Here is a 12,022-nt window from a genome sequence, read left to right on the forward strand (position 1 = left end):
AGTTTTAAAAATATGTATTTCCAAGATCCACTTCCCACTTGAAGACCACTGTATATTGCTTGTTCTACACAGTATGGGCGGACCATGACAGATAAAACAAGCACCATCATTATGTAATAAGTGCAATTATTTTTATGGCTATTGAATTCCATTCTTCCTATGCAATACATAAAATGCAAATGTAAAGCAATAGTACAAATTACAAGCCCTAACAAGGCAGTAAATCTGAACCAAGTCACGCAACATAACATGTCTATAAACTTTCCCACCAGCTGCAAAAAGGCTTTCAAAAGCTGCTTTTTTAAACTTATTTTTCTTAATTTTTAAAAGAAAATTAATGAAAATACCCCTATCTCTAGTCACCTCTGAATAGCAAATTAGTAGCTCTACCAAATTTGAGGGGAATTCACAGAAATTGAGATGAATATTGTAAGATTTATCAGTAGATGTGGTGGTTCTTTCTTTTACTATTGCATTATAAAAATAAAATGTTTAAAAATAAAAGAACTGTCATCAGAAATACAGTTGATTGGAGACTATGATTCATATTAAGATCATAACCTATAAAAATCATCAGCTGTGCAGAATGAGCTGTTCCAGTTGACAGATCTTATTAACAAAATCTTCCAATAAATTACAGAAAACGCTGATTTTAAAAAATTGCTTTTGGCTTTCAGCATACAGAGCTTAAGGAGCTCCTGACACTAACATATTTTATGTGGTTTTAGTCACTAGATGCTACAAACAACTCATCTTGTTCTGGAAAAGCTGTACTAATACATTTAGTGAGAATGAAGGCAATTTTTTTTCCCGAGAATTCAAATGTAACACATTTTTGTCATGAAGTACACTTTTATGCAGCTTTGCTTCCCTTTGTTTGTGGGCAGAAGATATTAAGAACAAAATCATGAAAGGATGACTAATTAAATCAGTGTCTGTAAGTATTTCTGCAGCTTCACTGAACTAAAGCAGTTATCACTTTACTCTTAGCTCTCCAATACCAAAAATCAGTAGATTCTGTGACAAAACAAGAGGTGACCTATTCTGAGAAACCCTGTTAGGGTAACTGATATGATTACAATAGTACGACCAGCCAAGAAGGACAATACAGTGAAATATGAAAGATATTATCCACTTACACCTAGAGTGACAAGTGTATCGTGCAAAAAAAAAAAAAAAAAAAAAAAAAACAAAATCCCCAAACATTTCCAGCTGACAGATCTTATGTTTTTTAAGCTATCATGAAAAACTAGACACTTAAAATATTTCAGCACCAAAAAAATATCTAGTTTTCTGATTTCACAACTTTTTAAAATACCAGAAACACTTAATGACACAACGACATTTTTTTTCCCTCCCCATGTTATTTTTGGCCTCAGCCAACATGCAAGGTCCAGTAGCTGGAGTTTGCCTGCCACGCTGACAATGGCCAACACATTGAGCTAAAGGAGCACTTTCTCACTGGTACTTTGTTGTTATTTTCAATGGAAATCGTGGACAGCAAAAATAAACTGCAGATTACTAGGCCAGGCTAAAATTAAAGACTCTATAAGAGACAAGCATCAATGACATCTATACTGATAAATGTCTTCTGCACACACAGCTTACATCTATTTTCCCAGCCTTTAGATCGTGCAATTTACTGTATTCAGCTGTTACAAATGCTACTGTTTCAAATACTGCCAGTACTAACTTGCAGAGACCCATTTCTAATCTAAAATCTCAGCGGCTCATTATAATTGTATGTTATAAAGTTTGCCTTTATTAACAGAAGAAGCCCAGACAATCTTTAATGATCCATTATTCTGTTTAAGTTAACGCTGGTATAGTAATCAATCTACTGAATATCATACTGTTATCTACTTTTAAAATATAGCTATTTGCTCCAAATGCTTGCATACATCTCAAGATAAGGAATATTTTATGGAATGAAATTCAGGAAGTTAACTTTGTGCCTTTGTCACAAAGTAGTATAATATTAAGATCAATCTAAATTAGCCTAAAAGATCTCTATGTAAAGCATGGTCAGAGTATTGTGAATTATGAGGACTACATTTTATTTCAGGATTATCTGTAAATCTTATAAACTTCCAGGTTTGCTATTGGTAAAAGAGGTAAAATGACACCAAGCACCACAGACCTGAGAAGTTTCATACAGTATGCAGGTCCATCATTCTATCCAATACAACATAAATATGTTTTGGAAGGTAGTCAAATAGAATATGCTGCATAACATTCTACACTCTTTTGAGAGGTAGCTGCCTGGCACAGACTAAAACAGTCTAGTGCAAAAAGATCAAGTCAGATCTGAGCTCCACATCATTCTTTACACTTTTGTGACCACAACACACTACACACCAGGTTTTAGTTAGTCAGTTACAAACAAAATCAATGAAGCTTAAAAGCAAAATAAAATATTATTCTTTTTCAGAATATTTAGCTCAGGGTTTTCAAACAGCATTAGAACTTTATACAAGTGCATTTGTGTTTTGGCATTTGCAGCAATTTAACACAAATCTAAAATGCTGTCAAAGAAATCAAACTGCTAAAGCACAACAGAAAAGAAATTGGCCTGGAAAAAAAATCTCATTTGACCCTATATATTACACTTTTGTTTGTTCTGTACTACAGTTAATTACTCAAACATAGACAAGTATTGCAGTCTCTTCACAGTACCTGGAATTTGGTCTACATTGTAAACAAAAGTTGCAATGAAGTCTTTTAAGAGACATCCAAATGATGAAATCAGACTAAGGAAAAAAACACAAATATGTTCTTATCTTTCAATTTGAACTTGAGGATAAAACTCTTCCATCGACAGTGTTACACACAACTGTTTGGCCTCTGGCAATGTGTCTAGACAATGTCTGTTATTTATTTCAGTTCCAAAAGATCAGCACTAAATACAATGGTCATCACAAGAAAAAAAAACAAAAAAACCAAAACCAAAAAGCATCTAAAGGAACAGGTCTACACTGAGTGTTTCAGTGTTTCCTTTACACGTCAATACTGACAAATTATTGGAAGGCTGCTGGTCACAGCATCATAGCTAAATCAGTCCTGGTATTAGCTATTCACTGGAGCACAACAAGCAGGTACATACACATAGGAAATGAGTACCTTAAAGATACATTCAAGAATGTGGTGTAATAGGGAACATATTACGTAATCAAAACAGTGAAAACCCCCACGGAAATAAGAAGAGAAATACCTAAATGTCTTGTTTTCAACAGCATCACTGGCAACACACTCAGAAATCCACTGATTCTGTGCAAGCATACTACAGTCACATAAACAAGTACAATTTTTAAGTTCCTGAGCTGGAGGTTTTTAATGGTTTGTCATTATGATTACATACGTGTCCCTACTTGAGGAAAACTACCAAGAAAGAAACAAAGCTACACAGAATGAATGCACCTAGGCAGCCAAGAAGGTCCATGGCATCCTGGCTTGTATCAGCAAGAGTGTGGCCAGGCAGTGACCATGCCCTTGGACTCAGCACTGGTGAGGCCACGCCTCAGGTGCTGTGTCCAGTTCTGGGCCTGTCACTACAAAAAGGACATTGAGGCATTGGAACCCACCCAGAGAAGAGCAATGGAGCTGGAGCACAAGGCCTGTGAAGATGGACAAGGCATCTGGGGTTGCTCAGGCTGGACAATTTGAGGCTCAAGGAGGGCCTTTATCTCTCTCTACAAACACCTGAAAGGAGGTTGAAATGAGCTGGGGGTCAGCCTCTTTTCCCAGGTAACAGTAACGGGAGAAGAGGCAATGGCCTCAAGCTGCACTAGAGGAGGTTTAGATTTGATATCAGGAAAAATTTCTTCACAGAAAGAGTGATCAGGCACTGGCACTGGCTGCCCAGAGAAGTGGTGGAGTCACTACCTCTGCAAATCTTCATTTGATGTGTAGATGGGATATTTAGGTATGAGCATGGGGTTATTAGTGGACTTGGCAGTGGTGGGTTAACTGTCGGACTTCATGATCTTAGAAGTCTTTTCTAACATAAAAAATTCTATAAGAATTTGAAAGAGGTATTTTAGATGTTGAGCCTATTACCTATTTTATTACTGTGGCATACACAGTACCAGTAAAGAGTCAAAAATGCAAATTAGAGTCTGACTCTCAAAATGAGTATATATGGTGGATACCTCCCTTTATAAAATACTGTGGAGAAAATGAAAAATACTACAACCAACAAAAAGAATTTAATTCAAAAGGAACATGCTGATTAAAAATCCAACTGCAAAAAAATGCAAAGGAAAAGTATACAAGGATTTTCTTGAGCCAAAGCCTCATTCTTTTCAAATAAGAGAACCTTAATGAAAGATTTATCACAAGAAACTTTGCAGTAGTTTGAGCCATCAGCTTGATTCTGCGGCTATTTCAACACAAATTTTCACTTATATCAAATGAATTTGCATAAGAAAACCATTTGAAAGTGGAAACAAAGGTCCACATTCAATTAAAACCTTTGCATTAAAGTATAGCTTTCTAAAAGAAAAAATAATGAATGTGCTTTTAAGTGTAAGCCAACATTTCTTTTGGAACAGCTATTTAGCATAGAAAATACACAATGATGCTTTTTCTTTCAAATGTAAAGGAATATGGCAAGAGAAGTTATGAAGAGAGATTTATCTGCTGCAGGCATTATAACAGGCATTATGTTTCCAACTAAATAAAATCTGAAGAAATTTTACTAGAACAACTGAACACATTTTGCTACAATTTTAGAATTCAAAGGAAGAAACAGTATACTCGGCATTGCTCCTTAAACTATCCTCAGTCTTTTAAGTATACTCATATATTTTACTTTAAATGTACACACACTTGAACCCAATTTTAAATTTAGTGCCACAAATACTTTTGAAATAACCTGGCAAACTTGCCTCTCCCGTCTGTAACAATCCAACATATGCCACACCTCCAAACTTTTATTCTTTATAGGTAAAGTACTCTCACTACAATCAGTATGAAGTTCACAGAGTAACATCTTATGATTCCAGAGTGTATTCTCAACAACCCCAAAGATTTTGTAACACTGCAACTGATCTCACAGCTTACATCATCAAACCTGAGTACTCCCTTATGATACAAAGTTTTACTGTCATACTTGCAGTATTATTTATATATAATATGTATTATATTACCTACTGAAATCCATAAAAACTTCAAAAGAGCATTAGAAATCACTGGGGTACTACGAATGATTGGTTAGGCAAAAATAATGGTCTTTAATATTTCACCAGATTTTAATGCAAGTAGTATTTAATTAAACATAAAGAAAATGTCAGAGAAAGCACAACAGGTTTGAACTTTCCAAATCATGACAGAGAAGCTACTGCACAGTAGAAGGTTGGCTACAGACTAGAACATATTTCATACACATTAAATTCTGCAGTAAAACATGAAGCTGTTAATACACTAACAGTCTTCAATTGCTGATTGCTCTTCCACCTTTCAGGGCAATGCATCAACAATTATTTCCACTGCATCAATAAAAGCTCTATCATTCATGTACCATAACCCAGCAGGCAGCATTGAAACCAGCATAACAGGCAGCCATGATGGAAATAAACTATTTTATTGCAATATATTAGAGGTCTATTTATGTCAAAAATCTCATCCAAAAAAAAAAAAAAAAGACATGGACAGCTTAAAAAAAAATCTCTTTTTTGTTTAACAGCTCCTTTACTAATTCAGAGTGGTCAGAGTACAATTATTTAAATCATAACAGAGTAGTCCTGATTCTACCTGCTCTCATGTTGTCTATTTTGCTGTCACAAGAGATGACATTCATCTAGCTCAGGGTACATACAGGAAGTTGAAGGCAGCAAGGGGTATATAAGATCCTGCCTGCTACAAAGCACACTCACTCATAACCCATGCTGGAGCCTAAATCAAACCATTCTTCTACTGTCAACAAACACTTGTGGAATAAAACAATATTTCTTCTCCTGTGGCTACTCAGCCAGACTACATGTCACTGTCCTACTACAGATAGTTAACTTGCCAGCTTGCACTGTAGAAGCCTGATCAAGAAAACAAAAGATTTCACCAGTACACTGCCCATCAAGAAGGATCCGCTGCTGTAAAAATCCAGGCTATAACACACAAAACCACATTAATTTTAAAACCCCAAAGGTAAGACATTAAGACTTCTGAAATATCAAAATAAAGGCAGACTGGGAAACTTTCATTCTGCTACCTGCTCTGTGTATCTCTTCACCTCACACTACATATGCATGCAAAATAAACACATGCTTTCCTTCAGACTAACGAATCACTCAGTACCGAGGATGAACAAAGCTCCAGGACGAGACTTGTGGAGCACTAATGATTTATCCACACTATATGAACCTTGTTTAGAGGAGATGCTTAGTGAACATGATTGGGAATTACAGTAAGGAGGAGTATGCTGTCATGCATGAAAATGTTACTCTTCAGAAACAACTGCAGGTTCCGTCACGGTGTTCCTACACGATGACAGGTACATCAGTCATACGCCACCTTCCAACCTGCAAGGTTTCCCAGAAACTGAACACAGACGTACAAGACAGCCCTGCAACTGCAGCTATTCAACATATTCCTGCACTTGTCCTGAAATTCTTGACTCATTTAAAATTAATTCTGAGAAATACAGCACTTGGGAATTCTGGCAGGAGCAGACAGCACAGTGCACACTATACATTCTCAGTCGTTTTTCCAGAGTCTTTCAGAAGCAAATCACAGCTAGCTTGCAGTCTAGGTGAACTATTGCTGTGCCCTGCTTAACACCAAACTTCCAGAAAAGGCCTCAGCCAACCTTCTTACATCTGATCAGAAACATTCCCATCAAGTGAGAAGAAAAAGCCCAATGGAAGACAGCAGCTGCTACTCAAAGTATCTGCATGCTTTCAAGAAGTAGCTCATTACTCAAACAGAAAATCTACAGAAGCTAGAAAGAGTGTAGGGTTCCAATCTCAAACTGCAACCAAAAATTTCAGTCAAGACTATAGTTGTGCCTGCCTTTACTTTCATGGTTTGTAGTTTGAGGCATCTTATTTGGTGAAACACTGAAGACTCACACTTGCAATTGTGATTTAACAGTAGTTGAAGACAGTTCTAACAATAGGACGAAGAGGAGGTAATGAAATCCAAACCGACAATTTCATCTCAACACATTAGTTTTTAAAGATTAAGTAGCTGTTCCTCTTTCCAAATATTTAAAAGAAGGCAGACACATGGTTTAAAGGCAAGATGAGTGTTGGCAACATCAACTAGCTCAAACCTTGTCTGCAGTGGAAGTTCTGACACTTCATGCTGACAGTCATGATAGACAGAAAAACCAGATCTCACTGCATTCTCTAAATATAGTAACATTGACCTTATGATGGGCTTCCACAGTAGCTGCTTCAAAGAGAGACTATCCCCATACTGTAAAAACACTAATTTCAAATTCTTCCATGGTGGTAGTTTGTCACAAATTGCTTTTTCTGTTTTTATTTCTCCTCTTAGCAAAGAAATAAATGCTTTTTTATCCCAATTTGCAAAACTACTCTATAGTACTACTTTCAAAAGTATCTGGTTAAATTTCTGTGCACTGTGAACAATGAAGTAATGTAATCACTGAAGCTTTCAGTTCAAGTAACCAGAATTTGCTTTCATTCTCTGTTAAGAAATGGTATATTTAGTTTGCTTTTCTGCTTCTACTATCAAGACTACTGGTACAATTGAGACTGTTCACTAAAAATTCCAGCACTCACAGACATGGCATGAAATTCCACAGACTCATATAAAAGACGCCACTAAAGTAGCACACAAAAAAACAGCATGTCCAACATCACCTTCCCAAAACATGATCCAATTAGATTTTAGAAATAGTGAACTTTCAAACTCTTAGAGAGCAGGAAGGCAGGAAAGTCTAAATAATTACTAAGGAGATTGCAATAATTCATACTCTCTCACAAATACTGTCAACTTAGACAGTTATTTTACCTTAAGCAGGTATGTAGGAATATTGCTGAAATCGACAGGCAACTTCAAGAGGAAGCGAGCCGAGAATTCTCCAGTCTGTGGAAAAAATGTAACACTAATGAGACCTAGTAGCTAAAAGAGAACCACAAACATTCTGAAGATTAAATACTATCCAGAAAAATGTGTCAGACCTCATACCAGAGAGAAGGGTTAAGATTTAAAACAAAATTGCTGAATAGAAGTATTGGAGAGGAAAAAAAAAATCATAGATTTCACAGGTGTCATACGAAAAAACGCCTTAAAAAACATTAACCCTCATTGCCAGTAAGTCAACAGCAAAAAGTAGATTAAAACAATGTGCATGACAAAAAATCAGACTATATTTTGTTACACCCTAAATATAGATGTATCTTGGCTGTACTCATTTCCGGACAAAGGTCTGGCAGGACCTGCAAAGAGTCTGAAAGCAAAGCTAAAGACCTGACAAATTGATAAGAACACATAGATAAAACAGAGGCATCTTTACAAATACTGCAGATATGTGTAAAAGAATTTGTGTTTTGAAAGGTGAGCACATATCAAAAGTGTCATCTGAATAAAGTTAGAGGAAAAGACTTCAAGTAGAAGGTTTAAAATAATTTGTCTTCAGAATTATGTAACTCTAAACACCTAGACAACCGTTTACTGAAAATGTGCCAAGTGTCCCATACACATTGCTCTTTTTTACGTATAAAGGGTATGTGAAGGAAATGGAAAGGATTTCCTCTCTGTTTCATACACTTCCTTAAAACCAGACTTTGTCCACCTGGTTATAAAGCAATGAAGTTAGCTGTATTATAAAAACAAATGCCTGCCTGATATCCTTCATGTTAATTTTTCGTTATCTCTATTTTTTTAAATTCAATATAGTAGCCACACAGCAGCTATATTTGTTAGGTACATTGAATTAGCAGTAAAAAGTGTTAAACATTGATTTTATGCAATTAATTACAAAAACTGGGATAATTTGAGACAAGCTAACCAATTTGTCTGTGCCAATCTGTTCCTGGGTAATCTACCAGGCATGAACTATAAATACCTCATTCTACCTTTAAGTCACTAAACAAGAAAAAACAAGATCTGGAATGGAACTGAAATGTTCCTAACGGCACCTTTCAAGTTATATCATTTGCCAAAAGGATTTGTGTGACATTGGGCTGTAATTCACCCTTATGCCAGCTAGCTAAGAATTGCCTTTAAAATTTGTCACTGGTAGTCACACAAGATAGGCAAAGAAATTACTCATAGAAACACTATGCAACAAAAAGTGAGTGTACACTAAAGTCCAGCTGTGAAATCTTTCCTGAGTACACCTCTTGTGAGGAGAGGTACCAACTTCCTGATGCTGTATTACTGATGTATGCAGAAAAATCAACAACTTCTTGCACACGTTTAACATGAAGACTACTGTGATGATGGTCAGGGTCCTCACTTCTTATCCAGAGTGAAATGGATATTACAGACAGTAATTCTCCTCTGGACTTTCAAAAAATGCCATACAACAGTTTGCCATAAAATCCAGAAAATTATTTTTGGTATAATACCTAGTCTGATGAACTAGGATAGCCACTGTGCACATGAATGACCTCTGATCAATGCTGCTCTGATCATCAGCTGCTCCAAAAAGTCTAGATCTTTCATATCATTCCATCAAGACTATTTTGCAAACAAATTCTTCCAAAGGTGTTCTGGCTGGACAGGGAGCAGCCCCTGTCCATGGTGCTCATCTCCCTGGCCCAAACCAGGCTGGATACCGGCATCAGGTCAAGACAGATGAATTTCTGGCCACAGCCCTGAGGGACGGGGTATTTAATGGGCTCCTGCATCTGCTGTTATTCCTCCAACAAGAAGCCACTTAGCTAGATAGTAGTTTGTTGATTTATCATATATCTTGGAGACTTGCATTTTAGGAAACTGGAGGCAGCAGAACAAAGGTATAAGAGCAAAATTCTGTTCCATTCTGGGTCAGAGTGCTGAATTCAGGTATTCTTTTTAAAGTATTTTTAACTCATGCACCTAAGATGATTGCTTTCATAACACTGTACAAGGCTCATACTCTATTATTTCAGAAATCTGCTGAACTACTATTGTTTCCAGAAAGACAGCAGCAACATGAATCTCAATGACTTCTAGGCAGAGAAGATAAAAGGCCATTTGCCTCCTGCTTTCTGGAAAACCAGTCCTATTTTGCTGATCCTTAAGGCTAACAAAACAAGAAGTTGTAAAGGATAGTAAAGAGAACTACACAAGGTAGTTTCACAGTTTTGTTTTAGTACACTAGTAAACAAGCCTCTGTCATATATGCCAAGTATACAGAATCTTCAAAACTCTCAGGAGTCTTCTTGACAGAGAATAAAGACTTAGAAAAAAGCACATGCTATAGAAAAATCTATAGCTCTGCTATATGAAAAGGATTTGACTCAAAATGTATTTATTTTATTGGAATGTTTTTAATTTAAAAAGCATTTAAAATTAAAGAAAGTTCTTTATTCAGTCACCAAAGATTGAGAAAAGACTCGGTAAAATTTCAGTACAGTTCAGAAAGTCTTCTGCACTTCAATAAACCAGTCTGATGAAATTTAGAGATACAGCAAGTTGTTTGGGATGCAAGCTATGGACAATAACATCTGTGAATAAGTTAATTTCAATTAAATATTCTGATCTATAAACATTAAAGAAGTCTGAATTTCTTTGATGAAGAAAATTAAACTGGGTTCAAATAAAAAAGCCTAGATGACTTGCCTAAGGAAAAAAAACCAGATCAATGTGTGAGTTGTAAACATCCTTGAATCACCTGTAACTTAAGGATGATTGAAGTGATACAAAGTTGAATTCTAGCCTTGATAATAGGAGTGATGAAATTTCATCAATTTTCAGACTGCACCTGTTTCAGAAGATATAGCTTCTGAAGGCCAGTTTATCTTAAGAGTATGCCATTTCTGAAAGCAAGGGGGAAACAAGTCCTTCATAAACCCCATTAGATATTTCCTGACATATCTTACTCCAAACTTCCCAAGAAAAATATATTACTAGCAGAAAAAACTTGATTTTTTGCAAAGCTTACTCTGTGGCAGAGATCAATTTTTAAAAAACATCCATTCACACAGTAACCAAAATGCCTGCATTGCCAATGGCCACACCTTAGAGATCTATACACAGTGTTTCTATATAGAATGGCACATTTCCCATGTGGGAACATGGGATATAACTTCAGGAAGCAGATAAGCCAGTTTAATGTCTGACTGTCCTATGAAAGCATGGCCCTACAAAGTCACTGCTCTAGCCCATCTTGCCTCCTCTTGCAGAAAATTACTTGGGTTAGTTTTTCCTCTCCTCTCCCAGAACAACTCATCTCGGCTTAGACAAGTGCAAGAGAGATACTGGCAGCTGCAGCTACCAATTAAACAAACTCAAACACAATGTGGAAACACACCCTAATGCACCCTACCCCTAAGCAGACTGGTAGGCTGGCAGGGTGTCATACCAACATGATTATTCTGCCTCTCAAATCTTCAAAGCGAACTCAAACTTCCACACTGATGTTGTACTGTGCTCTCTAAACACAGCACAGGCGTTTCAACAGTTCCAAAGTTTTCACCTATAAACCAGATGAATGAACACCAGGTTCAAAACCAGTTCTCACCTGGATATCTGGTTCAACCACCGTAATGGAATACAGCAACATCCCAAACAAGGAATATAGAAAATCAGCTGAAGTCAAATAGCTTTCTCCATCAGAAACATCAAGCATGGAGATGCACAGGAAGAACTTACATTTTCCCAAGAAGGAGTTGTATTTGTTAAAAGCATTTTAGATGTAATAAGAGCTTACCCAGTTGTTTTTTTTGCCAGCATAGATTTCCATGTTTTCTCCATACTGAGGCTCTTCAAGTAAAGTCTGATACTCAAACATGAGACGAGAACTCTCCCGTAATCGGCTGCATTGAAATTGATGATACTGCTGCACAAGCTCTTTCACAACAAGCAGCAAGCATTCAGGGTTTGAAGGATTCCAGGAAGCTAAATTCTG

The 12,022-nt window shown here is 36.5% G+C and overlaps 1 protein-coding gene across 2 annotated transcripts in view; it reads right to left on the reverse strand.

The window, feature by feature from the left end:
- BABAM2 (BRISC and BRCA1 A complex member 2) overlaps window positions 1-12,022 on the reverse strand; it is a 161,437-nt gene that overhangs the window by 99,465 nt on the left and 49,950 nt on the right. For both annotated transcript variants that reach the window (XM_059467426.1, XM_059467425.1), the window contains exons 5-6: window positions 11,825-12,019; window positions 7,975-8,049 (exon numbers count right to left, since the gene is read on the reverse strand). In XM_059467426.1, the coding sequence (XP_059323409.1) occupies window positions 7,975-8,049; window positions 11,825-12,019 (270 nt within the window). The remainder of the gene's footprint in view (window positions 1-7,974; window positions 8,050-11,824; window positions 12,020-12,022) is intronic.

This window comes from Ammospiza nelsoni, chromosome 3, assembly GCF_027579445.1.
Source record: "Ammospiza nelsoni isolate bAmmNel1 chromosome 3, bAmmNel1.pri, whole genome shotgun sequence".
Classification (NCBI taxonomy): Eukaryota; Metazoa; Chordata; class Aves; order Passeriformes; family Passerellidae; genus Ammospiza; species Ammospiza nelsoni.